The 20834-nt window shown below is 39.5% G+C and overlaps 3 protein-coding genes across 4 annotated transcripts; all 3 read left to right on the forward strand.

Moving 5' to 3' along the window:
- The first annotated feature begins 382 nt into the window (after positions 1-382).
- On the forward strand, positions 383-13289 carry LOC116261583 (WAT1-related protein At3g30340-like). Of its 2 annotated transcripts, none has more exons than XM_031640415.2 (6): positions 383-689; positions 1619-1681; positions 3127-3243; positions 4854-5256; positions 10966-11117; positions 11308-13289. In XM_031640415.2, exons 1-6 carry the CDS (start codon positions 490-492, stop codon positions 11483-11485), a joined length of 1113 nt encoding a protein of 370 aa, XP_031496275.1. In that variant the 5' UTR covers positions 383-489; the 3' UTR covers positions 11486-13289. The 2 variants fall into 2 exon arrangements, with proteins under 2 accessions (XP_031496275.1, XP_031496274.1); XM_031640414.2 differs by lacking the exons at positions 10966-11117; positions 11308-13289 and adding exons at positions 5630-5781; positions 7239-7551 and having other exon boundaries at positions 387-689.
- LOC116261584 (WAT1-related protein At5g07050-like) lies at positions 9307-11007 on the forward strand. Its single transcript, XM_031640416.2, has 3 exons — positions 9307-9520; positions 10087-10266; positions 10396-11007. Exons 1-3 carry the CDS (start codon positions 9348-9350, stop codon positions 10778-10780), a joined length of 738 nt encoding a protein of 245 aa, XP_031496276.1. The 5' UTR covers positions 9307-9347; the 3' UTR covers positions 10781-11007.
- A 631-nt stretch (positions 13290-13920) lies between the features above and the next one.
- Positions 13921-20240, forward strand: LOC116261603 (uncharacterized). The gene is made up of 9 exons (XM_031640445.2): positions 13921-14316; positions 14907-15150; positions 15273-15422; positions 16784-16841; positions 16918-17010; positions 17185-17283; positions 17994-18085; positions 19578-19637; positions 19732-20240. Exons 1-9 carry the CDS (start codon positions 14126-14128, stop codon positions 20002-20004), a joined length of 1260 nt encoding a protein of 419 aa, XP_031496305.1. The 5' UTR covers positions 13921-14125; the 3' UTR covers positions 20005-20240.
- The last annotated feature ends 594 nt before the right edge of the window (positions 20241-20834 follow it).

Raw genomic sequence — 20834 nt, forward strand, 5'->3', positions numbered from 1 at the left:
ACGAGAGTCCTTGTAATCTGTCCCGATCTTTGGATTGTTTAAAATTTTTATGCCAAAAGTTGCTTTTGAAAAGGTCTTAGGTCTATAACCATTAACGATTCAAAACATTTCTTGTGCTTCATATCCTCATATTCTATTGCTGAAACGGGTTTTTGGAGTCATGGGAAGGCTAACTATGACAAAGACTTAGCCTATAAGTACACACAAGATTTTCTTTTTTCTCCCTAGTATAGAGTAATGAATGGAAACTAGAAATATCTTTCAGTGATTTGCATTCCTAAAAGACAAACTTAAAAAAACATTAAAAGCAGGCAACGTAAAGTGGGGATGTGACCCAGGGAATTTAATCTTTTGCCTTCATCTCCCACTTCCACAGAATAAAGTTTTACAACCACTCAAGTTTCAGGCCGGGCAGCAACTACAAAAGCCCTTCGCCGATGAGCAAGATCTCCCAATCAGAAGAAGATCTCTTTGCACCGCCGAAGAAAAATGGTGTCGTGGCCGGCGAAGATCAGTGGCAGCAGTTGGCTACCTGTGGTGGTGGTGGTGATGGTGCAGGTTGCCTTCGGTGTGATGAATGTGTTGGCGAAGCGTGTATTAGATGAAGGAATGAGCATCTTTGTGTTGATCACTTATCGGCTGCTCATCGCCGCCGTCTTGATCAGTCCCATAGCTTACTGTGTCGAGAGGTGATGCCAATTTCTCGTTTTGAAACCTCTTCTGTTTATGGTCTCTGTGCCCATTGGGAGCGTACTTGTTCATCTAGCTAGCTTGTTTGACTTAAAAACCTGCAACTTGGAGTCTAAAGATCAATAGTTCGAGCCAGAGCATATGCTTTTGCCAGAAAATAACGACAGAATCACTTGATGAACTCTCCATGTACTGAAATTTTATGACTGTGATCTTCTGTCTAAAATTACAGTTCAGGTAGGATCTGCTTCATCCTTGCTCAACATAAACAAGGAAAAAGTGACAGGAGTCCACATGAAAGAACAATTTCTAGAGTTGCTGCGCATGTTGGCAGGTCCCACGCATCCCAAAAAACAACGGTTTTGTCATAAAGAAACTATTGTCTCTATAGTTTTTCATCAATCCTTCTGATGTCCATGATTCTAAATCATCTTAAGTCTTTTCTTTCTCCTTTTACTTTTGTCTTTCCAAGGAGAGAAGATAGCTGTAGTTCAACGTTGACAGAAGCCTTGTCCACGGCAGGCTAAGAAGAACTCTTCTTTGGCTTGGACAGTCAAGGAGTCGTCGATGTCAAGTTTGAAAGCATGCATTTCATTAATAGCTTAGAGCCATGACTGCCCTACATTAGTGGCACCCATGCAAAGTTATTAAATCGATCGTTTTTACTACTATATGATCAACTTGCATGTGTAATCATATGCATTCATTATTTTCAAGACCTTCTTGTTCAATTATTCTCTTACTCGTATATTTTTCTAGCATGTGACCACTTTATCCAGCAATACTGGCTACTTGCTTTCAGGATCCTAAGAGCAGGTGCATTGATGCGAACTATCAACTTCAATAACAGCAAGAACGCATAAAATGCACTAGTATTCCCCTATCTAATCATGTAAATGTTGATCATGACATAAAGCTTTGTCTGCAGGCACCAGAGGCCCAAACTGACGACCAGCATATGTCTGCTCTTTTTCTTTAGTGGCTTGTTAGGGTAAGCATGCCTCTGTCCAGCCCCAAGATGGCCATATTTTTTGTACGTTTTCATGTGCAACTGTGAACATTATGTGTGGATCCATGCATGTGCTCATGCGTATGTGTGTGTGTGTGTGTTTGTTGAAGAAAAGTTATTATACAAGACACCTAGCTATGATTGCATGACAATGAAGGGCTATATATGCCACTATTGATAATTCCGCATATGCTCGATCCTTTTAGTGCTAGCTAGTATTCTCCATGTGCCAATGGTGTAAACGTGGGTGAGTATGTATTCGGCTGATCCGAATTCGATTCATGTTCTAACTGGAGGCAGGCCCTGTCCAACCGGCAGCCGCCAAGCGTCACTAGATCCGCTACTTGGGTGTGCACACTTGGACACGTGCTTCGTGCCATGCAGGCGGCCGGAGAAAGTTGAGACCTGGCGGCCGGAGAAAGTTGAGACCTGCCTTCCCCTGCAAACACGGCACTTATATATACATAGATGGGAACAAGAATATATAGTTTCTCTGGTATAGTTCCTACCTAACTCCTTAAAGTTAAGTCTTGGGCCAAAACAAGGATCAGCATGGTATATTTCAAGCTTAAGATGCGCCGGACTTTACAGTAACAATACCATTAAAACCTCAAGATGCAGAAAGATGACACTGTTCACAACATCCGGCCTCTTACTACCTGCTTTCTGCCGCTAGTACTGGTTTTTGATAGACAATCTTAACGACCAAACACTATGTGATAACAAAATTAACGACAAATTTCTGTTAGCTAGCGGAATCAATGATTCTATTTGAGTTATTGATTATATTCTATGGGACATATCAATTAGAATAGAATAAACTACAGAAACTTTTTTACTTTTTTTTTTCCTGATGTTTTCAATTATTGTTTAATAGTTCTTGGTTCTCCATACTTTGAACTTTCTTCCTTATAGCACGGCCACTAATAAGAAGCATGTTTCGTCCACGCTCCACCACATCCGTTCTTTGCGTCAACTCATCACACGAAAGCAAACGTACGTCGATGTAGGAAAGGCAAGTCTCAAATCGTATGATTGTGATAATTAAAGGCCGAAAACATGTTTACTACTCCAATGGAAGGAATTGAGGTCAGGTCGATCTCTACCCATAAACATGGGTCACAAATACAAGTTCTTATGGTTGGCAGTAATTTGTAAGTTGAATGGGGTAATGACCTGATTCTCTTTTTCAATAACAAGCATTTGAGTACTCAACTTTTTTTTTTTATTAAGCTCAAATGTTATACAATACAATTGAGGGTTTTAATTAAACTTGTGAGGTTCTTCATTCAAGATTGCATGGGCAATCCACTTGCACCTCCGGATACATATTATGTTTAGTGAGACAAAGGAATGGGTGGGGACTTCGGCCTTGCGGCGGGTTTCCGCCGAACAACATATTCTAATGATGTAATTTGTGGGTTCAGGATGACGGGGACGCTGTACTTCTTCTTCTACGGGCTGAGTCACACTTCGGCTACGTTCGGCTGCGCCTTCGTCAACATGACCCCTGTCTTGACCTTCCTTCTCTCCCTCCCCTTTAGGTATGTATATGCTCCTGACTTTGCAAACGTAGACTGGGATTTAGTGCAAAGGTTTAGTTGTTTGGAAGCCATTAATTAATATGAATTTGACTCTTCATGCATCAAGCTGATCATCTGATCGGACCCATTTGCATCTCTAACTGACTTTGGCGGTGACAAAATTACGATGCCATAATGCTTTACAACTTGCATTGCTGTCTCCTTAAAGCGATGGCCGTGCTGGGATAAAGTTTTGGTGCACTAACTCTATCGAGCATTATTATTATTATTATTATTTGGGCTCCTGCTTTTGCTTTTGGCGCTTCCAAAATCGCTAGACTTCTAGTCACCTAGATTCTTGACCATGGCCAGCCCTTGTATCGAGTACTGTAGCAATTGACCGATTCAATTGAATCAGTTTTGAAAATGGTAAAACATACTTAGAACGATATAAAAAGTGACTAAAACAATAAAATTTTTAAATCAAATCAGTTTGTCGCTGGTTTGATTGAATTGGACGATTCTGATAACAGTGGGGTGTTTGGAGTTTTCCCTTTTTCTTCTTGTGTGGGACGCATTTCATTTCTACATATATAATTTGTTGAATCGGAGGTTATATATTTATGTATTTGACATGGTTTAGGGTTTAGGTAGACCTATGTACATCCTTCAACTTGAGTGTTGTACTTGCCTCAGCTTGCGACTCAAAAGAATAATACACCAGAGAGCGCGATAAACCTTAGCCACTATAGTAGCAAAATTTGCTCCTTTTTTAACTTGATTTAACTAACTAGAAAAAGAAAAGAACCTTTAAGTGCCTCAAAGGTCAACTTTCTAAGTAAAGATTATGTTTGTCTACTTATCTTGTCCCTATGAAAAAGCCCGACCCTGCAACCATGAAGATATTGTTCGTCTTGTTCTTTCAACTTATGAAATGCCACCTAGTTGACAAATTATTTAGAGCACGTTTGTTTTACTCGCAAGTGGACTGAACCATCACAGCTAAAAAAAAAAAAGTAGTGGTTGCAATGAAAACCCAATAACCCAAATCTAAGGAATTAAAATGAAAATCACAAACTTCTTGTTACATTTAACACCAATTAAAATTCAAAAAAATAATATATCTACGAAAATCAAATTTATCCATGAAAAATCGACCAAACCCTCAGATAAAAAGTATTCGTTCAAGAACAAATGAAAAAAAAAAGAAAAAGTGGGGCCCACTAACTTACTTCTCCTGAGTGGCCAGTGGGTCCCCCTCCACTAGACGGGCTTGGCGCCCGCGTAGGTGGAAGCGTTTGTCGTTGTCCATCCTATATTTCGCCTTATACTCGCGACGGATCGGTGATACGATATCTTTACTGTATAAATAAATAAATAACTTGATATGAGATTTTGTCCACGATGCTCATTAGAATTAAATCAACCATTGGCCCAACCAGCTGAGATCAACTCGTCGGGCTGATGAGATTACACGGAATTTTTTTTTTTTTTTACTTTTAAACTTTGCTGCTAAGAGAGAAGAGGGTTCTGATCCTAAAGCTTTTCTTCGAAAAGTTAAAACTGTGTAAGACGATGTATTCCGAAAATGAAGCGTGAAGTCGCTGTGACTCTATTGTCTGGTTACGCAGGATGGAGAGGCTGAACATCAAGAGCAAGGCGGGATTATTCAAGGTGATGGGTACGGTGCTGTGCGTCGGCGGCGCCATGGTGCTCACTCTGTACAAAGGCAGAGTGCTGACGCCCACGGCTTCGGACTCCCTCCACCAGGCTTCTCAGAAGCTGGCCGCCGGCGAGTCGCAAAGGCAGTGGATTCTGGGGTCCCTGTCCCTCATCGCCGGCAGCGTCGCTTGGGCTTCCTGGTTCGTAATTCAGTGCACCATCTCCAAGGCGTACCCTGCCCTCTATTCCAATAACGCCATCGTCACCCTGCTGAGCGCCCTTCAGTCTGCTGCCTTCACCTTGGTGTTTCAGAGGGACCCTTCTATCTGGGCACTCAAAGGAACGCTCCAGGTCGTCACCGTCGTCTATGGTGTAAGTATGATCAAACCCTTTTGATGCCTGCTGCTAACCTTCTAAAAAGAGAATAAATAAATATCTGCTTTAAAATGCTTTAATTCTTGAAAAATCTATTGATGTCGAGTGAAATTCCCCCTAAGATGAGTTATATATCTTCCAGCTGGTGATTTTTTTTTTCCGTGTGTTCTTTATGAGTCAGATCAAAGTGATCTATCTCTTACTACAACAATACAAATACATGGGTACCCGAGTAAGAATGGTCCTATCCAATGATATGAGACAGTCCATCTCCAGATTTGGAAGTTGAAACTGAGAATTTATCATGCGAAGTGTATGAAATGAGTAGGATTATTGCTAATTAATATGTCGATATCCGGTTCGGACACAGGGGGCAGCGAGCTCTTGCCTGGCCTACATCCTCATGGCTTGGTGTGTAAAGAAGAGGGGACCTGTCTTCACGGCCGCGTTCACCCCACTCATTCAAGTGTCTGTGGCTATCATCGAGGTCCTGTTCCTCCACGAGCAACTGCACCTTGGAAGGTGGGTCCCTTGCCCTAACATCTTCACCCTTGTACTTGCATTGCTCTCAATCACTCACAATAGATAGTGCACTCAGTTTTTTCTTTTTGTTGGATCTAACTTATCTGAACTTGGAAGCCATCGCACTTGATCACCTGCTTTTAAATCAAGTTGAGCATCCAAAAGATAGACCACTAAGGGGTCCTTTAGAGTAAGGACACTCTTATGAGTACCATCCCATGAACGATTAGACCAGCTACATGAGACATTAGTTTCAGTATCTCATGAATTTGTCTTAATTTTTGGAGCAGGTTTATAAGACACTCACAAAATATTCTTACTGCCAAACAACCATAAGAAGTCGTTTGACAACAAAGATACTTTTTTGTGAGTATCCCATGAATTTGCCCCAATAATTGAAGTAGGTTTATCCGATACTAGAACTATTATTTCATGAACCCGCTCATTCTTTAGAGCATATTCATAGGACATTTGCATTAAAAAAAAAAATGATAGGTTCAAAGATGCGCAGAAAGTATGATGTCGGTGAAAGTTAACTTTTACCGACGTCTAGAAGAAGACAACCGTTAAAAAAAAGACTTAATTGAAGCGTGGAGCTATTGTGTCGTTAAGGTTTCGCTTTTACTGATGCATTACAATTTTCGGGGTTGACGAAAGTTTTTGATGTTGAAGATTACCTACGTCTAATTGAGTGCATCTCTAAAAAGTACATGTATCGATCTATTTTTACTGACACGTGACATTCTTTGCATTGTTGAAACCTATCTCCATTCAAACATTACCTACATGTATCGTGCATTGCTGAAACTCTATTTTGATCAGCATGTTGATTACGAACGAAGCTAATGCCCTTTTCACCGACGTGCCTTGGACGTCGGTAATATTTACTGCATTAAAATTACCGACATTTTTATATAATGCCTTTACCGAGCTGCCAAACTGCCCCTAAATTTACTAGATGTGTAAATTGACATACCGAGCAATTCAGTCAACCCTCACGACTATTTAATGGTCAACCCGAATTCAACACCAAATTGATTCACCAGTCTAAGCGTTAGTGCATTAGTATAACATGAGTTTGAAAAAACATATCTAAGCAGTGGGAGTTTAGGTAAGAGTTCACTTTACCTTTTTCTTTTTTCAAATTTATAATGGAAAAAGCCCTATAGAAGTAAATCTTTGTGAGTTGTTTTAATGAGCAGGCAAAAAGTCTACACAATTTTATATGCATAATATGACTTGGTTCTTAAAACAGATGCTAATTTTTATGTCCTATTTCGTGCCAACCTAAGATATAGTGAGTTACTCAATGGATCAAGTAAGAGGCAATTTGGCACCAATTGTGAAGTTTGAAGACCATAGGTGGACAAAAATTACAGTTTATGCATGTCCTCGTATGAAGTCATTCTCTACCAATATGACTTTCAATCTTTTCTAAAATGATATTTGACCTGCAGTGTGTTAGGATCTGTTGTGATAATCACGGGGCTTTACGTGTTGCTGTGTGGGAAAAGCGAGGAGAACAAGTGCATCACAGAAAAACAGAAGCAAGCTGTTGATGATAACCCGGCGCTGCAACTTGCTTGATGTCAATTAATTTTCATATTTTGTCTCTTGGCGCTTCTGCAGAGCTAATCTGGGCTAGCAACTAGCTTGAAGTTAATCTTCATGTACAAATTAATTCTTCTGTTTTGTATAGAGCTAGTACACTATAAGGGGCTTTTGCTTGATCTGATGAGAAGATGAATATCAATATATGCATATCAACTTCATGGCTATAACACAAGTCTTTGTCACAAAAATGAAAAGCTAATAATGTCAAGCAATATTACTCTCTGCCGAACATGAAGAAATCAGAACCACAGTATCAACTAGCACCAACCTCAAGTTGAAGCTAACTTGGATCACGGCATTGTGACCAGCTTGAAGATCTGAATCCAACACAGTTTACATACGTTGGCATCGTTATCAAATGGATCTTAATGTGCTGTAGATTAAGATTAAATGGATCGGATGCGAGACTGCACACGGGTTACAGATCTGTTATTAGTTGGATCCTGTTTCTCTTTGCAAGCCCAGCCGACTAAAAAAAAACATGGATTTGAGTTGGTGACTTCTCAAATTCAAATTAAGGTCATTTGACAAATGAAACACTTTGTGGCTGTTTCATAAATATATGCTAAATATTGAAGTCTAGTTCTAATGTTTCATGAATCTGAGTAAATTCATCATGAAACACTAAATGAGCACTCCAACTGCCAAATGACCATTTAATGCCAAATGAATCATTTAAGCATGAAAACATTTTACTTGAATGCTATTCACATCAACCGGAGGTCGACCCACTTGAATAATATATTTGAGCTGCATGGGATATACTTTTGCCATGATGTCACTCACAATCAGGACTAGCTAGAAATTGTTTATTGGGCGCCGAACTATAGTTTCAAAATTTTAATGGAGCCGAAAATATAATCTTTCAAAATTTTTCTGTAAGCTAAATGAATTTTTTTTTAAATTACATGTTTTCTTTTTTGGAAAATTTGAGTGCTGCCATGGCCCCTTTTGGCCCACTGGCTCTTCCCCGCTCACAAGCTAGTTAGCTCTTGTATTTTGTATGTGCATTTTTTACTGCACATATATGGTCTAAATGCCTTTGAAACTAGTTGGTTTGAGCTATGGATTTATTTTCCTCATTATGCCAATCGGTTCTTGAACGGTTCTATACTTTTTATGCATGCAGTTACATGTAGTGTATATGTGATCAATACTTTGAGATATTTCTGGATCTCTGATATGTTTACAATTACCAGCACTTTTCCAAACATCTCAAGAATCGAAGGAAAACAGGTGGTAGAGAGGTTCTTGATCATGAAGGAATTTGTGATTATGGATGTTTCCAACATTGGGATAAAGTTTTTAAAAGCACATTCTTATGAGATATCTTGAGGTCAAGAGAATGATAGGGTTGACAGTTGATGGCTTGATGCTATTCTATCAAGTGGGGTTTCTTATTTTTGGAGAATAGCAATTTGTTGTTGGCTTCACGAAACCGGTGAGAATACATTGTTTTGTAGTAGATCTAACCAGCTCTGGGTTCAAGCCCGGATCCCACAATTTTCAAATCCAGACCTATGACTAAGTGTTTGATAGTTTTATACTTAAAAGGTGTGCATCTACTTAGTAGCGTAGATCTTAAATCCACGTATTACATGTAAGAAAAACAATTAAATAAATCTACATATCCGAAATCCTAATGATCTCATATTACCACGAATATGAAATCCGTAGTAAAACGAAAACACACCCTAGAAGGAATTTGATTCTTTCTTGACAAGGGAAGGCCCACTGAAAAGATCACCGTGCAAAGGCAGGGCCCGCAGGTCACTCTAAGGCAATCGCCACTACGGCCATGAGTGGGATGGTGCCTCTGGAATAATGCTTTGGTGATTATGATTTCCATTGAGGGTTCTGCTTATAAGTAGAGAGTATCCTAATCTCTAAAAGCCTACTGGTTCAGCAAGTAGCAGACAATTGCAAGGAGGGGATAGTGGTGGGTGTCAACCATGAAGGGATGCATGCCTTATGTGGCCATGGTGCTGGTGGAGTTGGCCTACGTTTTCTCTAATTTCCTCTGCAAGGCTGCCCTCGAAAATGGCATGAGCTTCTTCGTCTTTATCGTGTACCGTCACATCATGGCCCTGCTCCTTTTGGGACCCTTCGCATATGTCCTAGAGAGGTAACGTTTCTCTCTCTGGTTTATTAAACGCAACTTGTGCCAAGAGTTTCTGTCCCGAGTAATTTTACTGTGCGTTTGATATTGGGCTCATCATTTTTCAGGAAGAACATCTTCCCATGTAAAGATAGTGTGAGTTTTCAGGGAAAAAGGTCTGCAGATGTTCTAAATCATTTTACTTGATGGGCTGAAAATTTTTTCAGCAAGAACAACTTCCCACGTAAGGCGAGTAAAAATTTTTCAGATACTGATGTGAACGCAACCCTGTTTGATTTACGCGAAGCATTTTTCAAGCATATCGAACTCCACCTTAAAATCTAAGATACCAGCATATAAAAACACCTAAAGAACTTGTTTGATTTCCAAGGGAAAAATTATGAAAGAAATTATCGAAAATTATGCAAGTAGCCGGCGGCTTTTTTTTTTTTTTTTTAATCTCTTGGAGTGCATGACAAACACTAGGAATGCTTTCGCAAAAAGTCCGTTACTCGATTTAAGCTTTCCTGAGAAAAATAGATCGAGTTGGTAACGAAACCTCATGAGGTGTTGCCACCTTCAATTCTCAACAGGAAAATACGTCCAAAGCTCACAGTCGCGACGGCCATGAAGATATCTTTTCTTGCTTTCTGTGGGACTACCATTCATCAAACTCTGTATTATGCGGGCCTCAGTTATACCTCGCCAACTGTAGCATCTGCCCTAACCAATATCATCCCTGCGCTTACCTTTCTCGTGGCCGTATTTCTCAGGTGATAACTCCCACTCTTACGACAGGCTTTCTTTGACAGTGCCTACTCTGATCTTTAAAATAGCACTAATGAGTATCCTGAACAGAACGACATGAATTCTGTTGAACATGGGACTCAATTGGTTTGCAGGATGGAGGCCATCTCTTTTAGGAGTCTCTCTGGAAGAGCTAAGATTTTTGGTACTATCATCAGCATAGCAGGAGCGTTGATGTTTACACTGTGGAAAGGGATTCCACTTAACAGACCAAGTACCCCATTGATCAACATTTATGGTAAGACATCAGGGCATATTGGGAATGGCGACTGGATCAGGGGTTCAATGCTCATGTCGGCCAGCTTCATCGCATTTACTCTGTACCTAATCATGCAGGTTTTTGCAATCATTCATCTTGTATCCTTGGCTATGACCTCAACAAGTAACAACGTTTTCTGGTTTTCCGCACTTGTAGCTAAAATTGTTTCAACACCTGTCCAGGCTGTGGTTTTCAGTACTATGCTGCACCACTGTCAATAACAGCCTTAACTGGACTGTTTGCAAGTTTACAATCTTTGGTAATATCTCTTGTGTTTGAAAGACGAATCGAACCTGGAAACTCAAATGGGACATACAGCTCGTTACCATCATCTACTGTGTAAGCTTCTAACTCATTATGAAGAATCGTTCAGGGTTTGTGAAGAGGATGACATTTGAAAGTGCAGGGGACCATCATCTCAATACTTGTCTACTACCTACAAACTTGGTGCATAGGTAAGAGAGGCCCAGTGTTTGTGTCCATGTTCCAGCCTCTTCTGCTGGTGATTGTTGGACTGCTTTCCTTTCTACTTTTCGGGGAGCAACTCCACTTGGGCAGGTATGTCTAATAGCAGAGGCATAAATGTAACGGACAAATGGTTGTTATTTGCATTTTCATTTGTTAATATGTTTCTGTTGTAGTATGTTTTTTCTTTTCAGTTATAAACTATGATTTTTCTGTTCACTTATAAATTTGAAAATCTTGGCATAACCGAACTCTTTCATTTCTTTTTCTCTCTTTTTTCCAGTTTATTTGGTGCCATCCTCATTATCTTGGGCTTCTACTGTGTATTATGGGGTAAGAGCAAAGATAGCCAAATTGCTCATGCTGCAAGCAAATCCGATGCAGAACTTGGTGCCAGCAAAGAAATGGGTCATGGTAGAGTGGATACTCAGCTAAATCTGCCTGCTATGACTGAGAAATGAAGTATTTAACAGCATCTAACATTCGTAATTTTGCAACCCTTCCTTCCCAAATCAACAATCATGGCCTTTTGCCTGAGAAAATTATCAGTTAAAATGTAATATTTCATTTATAAGAAATTCATTGTTATATATTCATGGTAGAGGTGAAAGAGAGGTATGGAGCATAGGCAAGATCTATAAAATTTCCATGAAGTGACTATTGGTATGTCTAGTCAGGCGGCGAAAATGTGCAGCGATGAGCACACTGTGCAGAACAGAAACAATGATCTTAAACTTAGGTGAAATCATGAAAGGAAGGAGAAACAGAGTATAGAGACGCAAGAGAGACTGAGCGATGAACGTATTCCATTTCTCATGTTGCAATGAATGAACACATCATAATATATAGACTTTTGAGAGAAAAAAATATCTCGCATGACCTATACATTAATTGTTATAGTTTGTCCAGCTCAGCATCAGCACGGGTTTGATATGGACTGATTCTACTCGCTTCTCAGCTGCAAGGATCGAGATACTTCTAGTCAGTTTCTCAAATATGTAATTCTCACACTCCTCAAAATGGTGTGTGCAGATACTTGTACACCCAGTTTTATTTGCAATTTGCAATAGTGAAATTGGTCCTTCGAAGAGCTTTGGTGAATACAATAACTACCTGATCCTTTGAAGAAACACGTTCTGCTTTAATAGTCCGTGTTTGATATAATCACATACTTCAAACGACAATCAATTTCTATGCGTTTGGCATGTTGGTGAAAATGGGTTAGCCAAGATGTGAATACCAGCACGATTATCACAGAGAACTTCAGCCAGGAAGATAACTTGACTTTGAGATCAAGCAATGGGACTTTAACCAGAACATTTCACATAAATGTCTGCTAATGCTCTCTTTCTGCTTTTGCAGATGACCTAGAGACGTTTGGCTGCTTCTTAATCTTCCATGAGACTAAGTTCTGACCCAACAATGTGCGGTAACCTGTAACTAACTTTCTGGTTTCTTGGCATGTGCCCCAGTCCGCATCGTAGTAAGCCTTTATTTGAAGATGATTATCTGCTGTAAGCGTGATACCCTAACCCGGGTTTTGTTTTTAAATAGCTTATTACCCTCATCATTATAGCAAGAGGATCTGTTCTTGGTCTTTGCATAAATCTGTTTAGGACATTAACTGCAAACATAATATCTAGCCCAAAAATAGTTGAGTATATTAACTTGCCAATGTGACGTCGATAGAAGCTTTGGTTCTTTCAGCAAGTTTCCATCATTTTTTGAATTGTATTTCTGCTGCTCTGGAGGAGTTTCAGCAGGTCTGACGTTGATGCAACCAGGTTCAGCTAAGATCTCCAAGCAATATTTTCTTTCGTATAGAAAAATTCCCTTTTTTTGATCTAGACAATTGAATTCCTAAAATACTTCAAGTCGCCTACATCCTTCAATGAAAAACCTTACTGTGATGATCTTCATTTGGTTCACACATTCTTGATTCTTACCTGCGAGTACTATGTCGTCAACACAGACGAGAATTGCGAGAACTTCTCACTTTGGCTCCAAGTAAATAATGAGTAGTCAGCTTTAGAATGTTTGAATCCATATTTCTCCAAGTCTATTAAGAATTTCTGAAACCAGTTGCATGGAGCCTGTCTCCAGCCACACAAAGATATATATGTTCAGTCAACAATCATGGTTCTCTTCCTCTTTTCCATACCTAGGGGGAAGCGATTTCTTCCTCCAAATCACTCCAACCATGGAGGAATGCACTCTACACATCCATCTGCTGCAAAATCCTTTTTTTTTTAACTGCTACTGCAAGGAGACATCCGATTGTGACCAACTTCGCTATGGGGCATAGGTTTCATGAAAATGCAGACCTTCAATTCGAGAGAAACCCTTGGCGACAAGGTGTGCCTTATGTCATTCAATCTATCCATCTCTTTAAATTTTGTTCTACATACCCATTTACAGCTAACGAGTCTTCCTCCTGGAAGACATGAAGTTGGTGTGGGTGACCTTCTAGAAAGTCCTCATGTTTTTTTTCTAAAACCTATGTCCTATTTTCAATTGCATGTAAGTGGTATTAACGTCTATCCATGTAACAGGCCGTTTGCTGGGAATGTGGAAGGTGTCAAATGAAATCTCAGCTACTTGTAAGAGATTTTTCATGCTTCAAAAATTTTTAAAAATAATTTGTGAGGTATCTATAATCGGTTAAACCTCCTTAATTCTATTCTGGCTTTTGAGTAAGTTGAGATTATAAAGCCCATATTACAGACAAAACATTTTGTAACTTTTATTATTAAAATTTATTACAAGTATGCAACTTTATGCTGTTCAAAGTTGGCAGCTTAGACTCAAACGAAGAAGAACATATGTAACGACTCGAATTTGTTTCTACTATAGAAAATAGCGGCAGTGGCGTCTGAACATTTTAGGAAGCGGACGCCATGTTCTGAACGTCTTGAAAAGGGTTCTGGATGGGTTCTAATCAAAACGGAACGCGCCCAGACCGAATCAGACGAAACCCCTCTGCCAGGTTTCCTCGCTGGCCGGGATCGTTCGCCGGAGCGCCCCTTCTTCCCGCGACCCAAAAGCGTCCCCGCTGTACGGACAAGGAGCAGCGAGAGCCCTAGAAGCATTGTAGTGGAGGGATGGCGGCACTCTGGCGGGCAAGCCGTCGCCTACCTCTGGCAGCTTCTCTGAGTCGACTGAGTGCTCCCCAGCTCGTTGCCAACTCTGGTGGCGCTTCTCTTCGTGCTCTTTGCGCTGCGGAGCCGCCATTCTCGCGAATTCTGGTTCGTGGCTACCGAAGCGGCAGGAACCGGGACGATCCCGGTATCAGGTCAGTCTGGATTCTGGAGTTCCCTTTTCTTCTTGCGTGGCATTCTTTCATGTGAGGATGTGATTGATCTAGGGGCGCTGGATTTACTCATGCTCGAGATTGTGAGTTTCCTGTGCAGCTGAGATTTTGTTGCGAGAATTGCTCAGAGGTCATTGATGGTCTCTTTGCAATGGTTGTGCTGTAATTTTTCTGGATCGTAGTTATCATCTTCTGCTCATGGAGCCATAGACCTCTTGGACGTCTTGAGTTCATCTCGCTTTTATGAATGCTTGAAGTGCAGCATTCCAATTTTGGAGTTACTTTATTGAGGATGAGTTTCTACGGACAGGAAAGTGGTTGTTCCTCATTCAGTTCCATGTACCAGCTTTTGTTTGTGGAATTTGAAGTCCTTCTCTTCGAGTTGGAAGTTTCTCTCTGTCGTATTGGAATTTGTCTGTTGATACATTTTGTTGTTTCTCTTTATATTGTCCGTATTGCAACTTCTGGAGTTGTCAATCCATATTCATTAGCATAAATTGCCTTATCTCGTCTTGTCTTTGGAACTATGGGAGCCGCTTATTGTTGGTTTCTCATGCCATTTTGTAACCTAGATATGAACTTGCGACACCAACAAATTGGGGCATCCGTATTGTCCCCGAGAAGAAGGCTTTTGTGATTGAAAGATTTGGGAAGTACGTGAAGACCCTTGATGCTGGCATTCACATCTTGATACCTTTGGTCGACCGCATAGCCTATGTGCATTCTCTAAAGGAGGAAGCTATACCTATCCCAGATCAATCTGCTATCACAAAAGATAATGTCAGTATATTGATTGATGGTGTGCTCTATGTGAAGGTAACAGTCGCTTTGCTGCAATGTCTTTCTTTCACATTTTTTGGATGATGGATTGCTGTGAAAGCACATATATGTCAAAAATGAGATTTTATGTGGTTTAACTTGTCCGTTGAATATAACAGATAGTCGATCCATTCCTAGCATCATATGGCGTCGAGAATCCCATTTTTGCTATTATTCAGCTTGCACAAACAACAATGCGTAGTGAGCTGGGAAAAATTACCTTGGACAAGACTTTTGAGGAAAGGGATACATTGAATGAGAACATAGTGGTAAGATTAATGCAAATAGACTTTCAAGCTTTTGGTGATTATGTTATAAGAGTCAGTTTAGTTAATTCTTTTGTTAGGAATTAAATGATGTTTTCTTCCACATTATCTCGTGGTGTCCCTCTTGGTCACATGTAACTCAGGACAACTTGGACTTGAGAGGGTGTATTCTAATTTCATTGTAGTTTGTATATCTTGCAAGGTGTTTACGTGATTGAACACTGTGTTCAAGTTTTTTTGAAAGAAAGAAAAAGGATCTGTAGTTTACATTGATTAAAAATGAGGACAAACGTTTTAAGAATTGTGGTCTTTGCATCAAAGATGATTTGGATTGACAAATGTAAATCCAACCAGCTATGTAACATGGATGTGGGGTGCGGGTGCTGGTACTTTTTTAAAAATAATTAGTTGTGGGTGCACTAATTTGAAAAAAGATTTAGGTGTGGGGTGCGGTCAAAGATATATATATATATATATATGAGTTAATTAACTGTTTAATAGTTTTATTTTCCTAGTATCCTTCCCTCCATGTTTGTCGAAGATAAAGTTTACTCCGAGATGATATCTTACCATCACCAGAAAAGTTTTTGAATGTATAAAAACTCTTAAGCACTTCACATGTTTTTGTGTGGTGTTCCCAAATTTTGGTGTGCGCTAGGCTAAAAGACAATTATTGCACTTGATTTAATGTCATAGCTAGTTTCAACTTTCAACATATTTTCCTTATTACAAATCATAATTTGCATCACATTTTCTTGGAAATAAAATCATGATTTTTTTGACCCATCAAATTTTGACGCATTGTGAGCTAGTGATTTGTTATACCCTTGATCTTCCTTTTTCCACCTTCATGCGATGTGCTCCGTAGGTTCTTAAATCACTTTGGCCATTTGATTGCTTGATTAAGTAGTTTTAAGGTAGTGGAACATGGGGCCACCAAAAGTTTGGGACATATCACCTCAGACATATACATTCAATTGTTCAGATATATGTGTGTGTGTGTGTATCAGAATATTGGGACTGCTAATCTCTTTTATACTACAAACATGTGTTTATGTTTTTATATAGTGGAACATGTCTTAGTTTAAAGAATTGATAGTTCATTTAGAACTTACAATTCTGTTGGTCCGTATTGCACCAATATTTTAGAAAGAATGGTGCTTATCACTGGGACAGAATTTCATGTTTTAAAAAAAAACTACCAATTGAGACATTGTTAGCATTGGGTCAAACAACACTTACTTATATGTCTTTTTTTTTTTTGGCTAAGATGGTGCCTAAATATATCATGTTCTTTCTTCTAAATTCATATGTTCCTATTGATATATGTGATGTGAACAAAGTTCTTGTTGTACAAATTGCAGAAATCAATCAGTGAAGCTGCCACAGCATGGGGTCTGAAGTGTCTGCGATATGAGATACGTAAGTCTCTTAGTTCTGCCACCTTGAGTTCCATGATGAGTTATTACCTTAAGAGTTCCATATTTCACTTTTGTAGGGGATATATCTCCTCCACCTGGGGTGAAGGCTGCTATGGAGATGCAAGCTGAAGCTGAACGAAGGAAGCGAGCTCAAGTGCTAGAGTCTGAAGGTTTTTTTGTCTGGAATTCTAAAATCTGGCCGACTTTTTTTTTTCTTTTAGTGTTTCAAAAACATGGTTCATCATATCATTTTCATATGACTTCTGAGCAGAAGAATTGCATTGTCACGTCTCTCTTTCATATTGACATGCTCAAACAATCAGATGGATGGCAATTTTGAACAGGAGAGAGGCAGGCTAATATCAACATAGCCGATGGAAAAAAGAATGCTGTCATTTTGGAATCTGAAGCTGCAATGACGGATCAAGTGAACAGAGCTAAAGGTAAGATTCCTTTTCATTGTTTGATCGTATGTTTTGTCTACTATCCTTATCATTTTCACTATGGAAATAATGCCATGTACATCTAGCTGAATGTGTGTTTTATAGCTCAAACATTCTATGCAGTTCGGTTGCTGCTACAAAGTTTCAGCATCATCCAATAATTGTTAGGTGATTTAGTGTTAGTGTGTTTGTATATGTGCTTGTGTGCTGAGCCTGCAACATTGTTTCAGCATTATCAATTCATCATTAGGTGGTTCAGCGGTAGTGTGCTTTGTGTATGTGTGCATCTCGTGTGCTTAAATGTGGGAAATTTGAGTTGCTATGAGGTTGGTGCTAAAAGTAAAGGGTGTGTATGAGCGACAGAGGAGGAGAGAGAGAAAGAGGGAGAGAGCACATTTGGCAGTGTGAATAGAAATTTATGTTTTTCACCATTGAGTTGCTGAGATATCAAGCAATGCTGATCATGATTTTAACTGTCATGAGTTTTCGTGACTGTGAGTTTTCTCTTCTAGGCCATTATTTGGTGGTTCTGCTGATTATATGCATGTTTCTTTTTTTTTTTCTGAAGTTTTTTACGTGGATAATCCTGATGACAAATTTAATGGCTAATTCTCCATTTTTTGAGTTGTTATGCACCCCTGAGAACTAATCAATATCGTCTGAACTTAGTTTTCGTGCATCTCATCTGATGAATATTTTATGTCATTCAGGAGAAGCTGAAGCTATAATTGCTAAAGCTCAAGCCACTGCAGAAGGGATCTCGGTGGTGACAGAGTCAATCAAAGCAAGTGGAGGAGTAGAGGTAAAGTCTCATTTTTTGGTTAATGGAATTTTTAACCACTTAAACAGTCCAAACATCCTCGAAAGTCTTCATTAGAGAGAACGAGAAAAGAAAGGGAAGTTCAATCATATTCCCAGTTCTAGTTGATTTCCTGTTTCCTCTGCATCTCTTTCCTCTTCAAGGGCAACCTTCTCTTTTGAATGTTCCATTTGTTCTTAAGCATGTTTCCCTTTGTTTCTTTCTTGAATGTGACTGCAAACTGAGGATGACTATTTGATTTACATAAGAATCACATGGTGAAAATTTGAACTATACCTAATAAAATGATTTTATAACTTTTATGTCTTGCATAGGAAATTGAATCTTAATTGTAATCTAGGTTGAACCCAAGGTTGGTATGCAATTTTATAACCATGTGCAGCTACATATACTAATTTTGTCCTTCTGGTTTCAACCTGAAATATCTATTTGGGTCCGTCCTTTGTCGTCTAGCCCATCCCTCTTTTGTTTCAGCATGATCAGGTTCAGGTCAGGTCTGATGTGTTGACTCGTCTGACTAGCTTCATCAAATGATTAGTTGAAAATTGAAATTACCTATTTTTCATAATGTATGGAGCCACCCATGCAAGCCAGCTGAATATGTGTCTGTTACATATAGTCACTCACTTTTATGGGTGTGAAACATATGGCAATTGGCAACTCCCTGTCCACTAGGAAATTTCCTCATTGATTCAGGTTATGATAGGACAGACCTTTGAGTGTGAAATTTAACTTCCTTTCAACTTAAATACCTGAGCCCCTTGGGATTTGGTTTCAACGAAATTGAAGATTGGACGCGACAAGGATTGTAGTCTTACCATCCCTTTTAGGCTGCTAGATTAAGCTAGTGCTTGACTGTAGTCGCCAAGCTTGAACTGAATATCTCCAGGATCATGTATGCAGTACTTCTTGCCTCCTGTTGAGGTTGCCAGACTATAAATCATGGTCTACATTGCATTAGTGCTGATGCATGTTTTTGTGTGTGTGTGGATGTACCTGTATATGTAAATGATCAAGTATTACCTGCATCGCAGTCAAATCCTGGTACTGTGGCATATATTGCATGTCCATCTGACATAGTTCATGGTAAGTTCATCGAGTCCCAAATAGAAAAATGATGAATTAGTCCTTATGTATTTGTTTCACTAGTGGGGTGCTGTGATTTCACCTCTCTCTCTCTCTCTCTCTCTCTCTTTCTCTCTCTCTCTCTCCAGATATCTGTATTGTAGACTTGTAATTTTACTTGGGTGTCAGGTTTTGGCACTTTTTCTCAGATTTTCCTTTTTCTCTGTTGCAAAATGAAAAGAATATGCCTCTCACAGCTGGATCTTGTGATGATATCAAATGATAATAAAAAAAATTTATTGATGAGGATTTATCTTATTGAAGCAATCATTATTGACTTGGATGCAAGGGTTGGTCAGATTCCTTGAACAGGGTATTGTCAAGTTCTCTTATCGTGAGTCTTTTGCAGGCAGCTAGTTTGAGGATTGCAGAGCAGTATATACATGCATTCGGCAAAATTGCTAAGGAGGTAACTAACATTGTTGCATTAAGAAGCAAACGACCATTTTTTTCTCTGTTGGAGCTTTTATATGTCGTTCCTGACTTTCTGTTGCTTCTTTCAGGGTACAACTCTATTACTTCCTAGTAGTACTGCAAATCCTGCAAGCATGATGGCTCAGGCTTTGTCGATATATAAAAGTCTCATCGGGAATGGTCTAAGGTACACCGATCAGAGCGCTTCCTCTGGTTCAACTGTTGAAAGAAAAGATGAGGTGTCCTCTAAACCTAGTGGTGAGAGCCTTGAATCTGATTCCGGCACTGCATCCTCCAATACCTTCCCTGGTGATGCAGTCTTCACACTACAAAGCCACAAGAAAGATAGTAACCAATGGTAACCGTTGACTTTGGTTGAGCTGCAATTTTGTTGAAACTTTAATTTAACGAGGTGACATTTTTTTGTGACATCAAGTCTTCGGAATGCCGATGTTTTTTTTTTCCTCTCCCTGTTCTGTCTGTTCTTGACTTTCCAATTATGATGTTCATTGTACCAAATCTAGATTTCTGCATTCTATCATAAATGATGGATGATATATCCAGATGAATCCAAAATGGAAAACTTCAAGTATCTTAAGGTTGTTGTAGTCATATTTTCATCCTGAAATTTGAGAAGCAGAGAGGGAGAGACTTGCTTTAACAAGAAGGCGCTTGCCAAATGCCAAGCCTTGAAATGAATACGAGATCCTTGATTTATCTTCTCGTATGTAGTGATCCGGTTCTTGTTTAGGTCTCTTGAACTCTGAATACGAGCTTAAATTGAGCCGGTAATGCTGCAGACTCCACATGAGTGATCGAACATAGAATACGATCTCTGATCTATCTCTACTTGATGTTGAAAACCTGACCAGGGATCCCCGGCGGGATTGCTGATAAGGGACCTGATTAACTTGAACTCGAAAACTCTGAAACCAAAAGTCCGAGGGAATATAAACCGACTCCTAAAGCTGCGCACATTTTTTGCCATCCACCCTTGGGTCTTCAAATTTGAAACCGCATCGATACTTGCCTTCCCTTTGTTTTGGTCCGCCACTAAGACCCTTGAAACCATCGGGTGTTTGGCTTGTGCCAACATCGTAACCCAGACTTAGTGGGTCCGCTTCACTTGGCTACGTTGGACAGCTTGTGGAATTTCATTTTAGTAATTCATTCTTTTTTTTTCCCTTTTTTT

Source organism: Nymphaea colorata, chromosome 9, assembly GCF_008831285.2.
Source record: "Nymphaea colorata isolate Beijing-Zhang1983 chromosome 9, ASM883128v2, whole genome shotgun sequence".
Classification (NCBI taxonomy): domain Eukaryota; kingdom Viridiplantae; phylum Streptophyta; class Magnoliopsida; order Nymphaeales; family Nymphaeaceae; genus Nymphaea; species Nymphaea colorata.

Excerpts from the sequence above, each read along its gene's own strand:
- LOC116261583 (XM_031640415.2), top strand. The coding sequence starts at position 490 with ATGGTGTCGTGGCCGGCGAAGATCAGTGGCAGCAGTTGGCTACCTGTG. Across the intron at positions 1,682-3,126 it reads TTCTTTAGTGGCTTGTTAGG|GATGACGGGGACGCTGTACT; the intron begins GTAAGCATGCCT and ends TTGTGGGTTCAG. Across the intron at positions 5,257-10,965 it reads TCGTCACCGTCGTCTATGGT|GGGACCATCATCTCAATACT; the intron begins GTAAGTATGATC and ends TTGAAAGTGCAG.
- LOC116261603 (XM_031640445.2), top strand. The coding sequence starts at position 14,126 with ATGGCGGCACTCTGGCGGGCAAGCCGTCGCCTACCTCTGGCAGCTTCT. Across the intron at positions 14,317-14,906 it reads CGGGACGATCCCGGTATCAG|ATATGAACTTGCGACACCAA; the intron begins GTCAGTCTGGAT and ends TTTGTAACCTAG. Across the intron at positions 18,086-19,577 it reads AAGCAAGTGGAGGAGTAGAG|GCAGCTAGTTTGAGGATTGC; the intron begins GTAAAGTCTCAT and ends AGTCTTTTGCAG.
- LOC116261584 (XM_031640416.2), top strand. The coding sequence starts at position 9,348 with ATGAAGGGATGCATGCCTTATGTGGCCATGGTGCTGGTGGAGTTGGCC. Across the intron at positions 9,521-10,086 it reads TTCGCATATGTCCTAGAGAG|GAAAATACGTCCAAAGCTCA; the intron begins GTAACGTTTCTC and ends AATTCTCAACAG. Across the intron at positions 10,267-10,395 it reads CTCGTGGCCGTATTTCTCAG|GATGGAGGCCATCTCTTTTA; the intron begins GTGATAACTCCC and ends ATTGGTTTGCAG.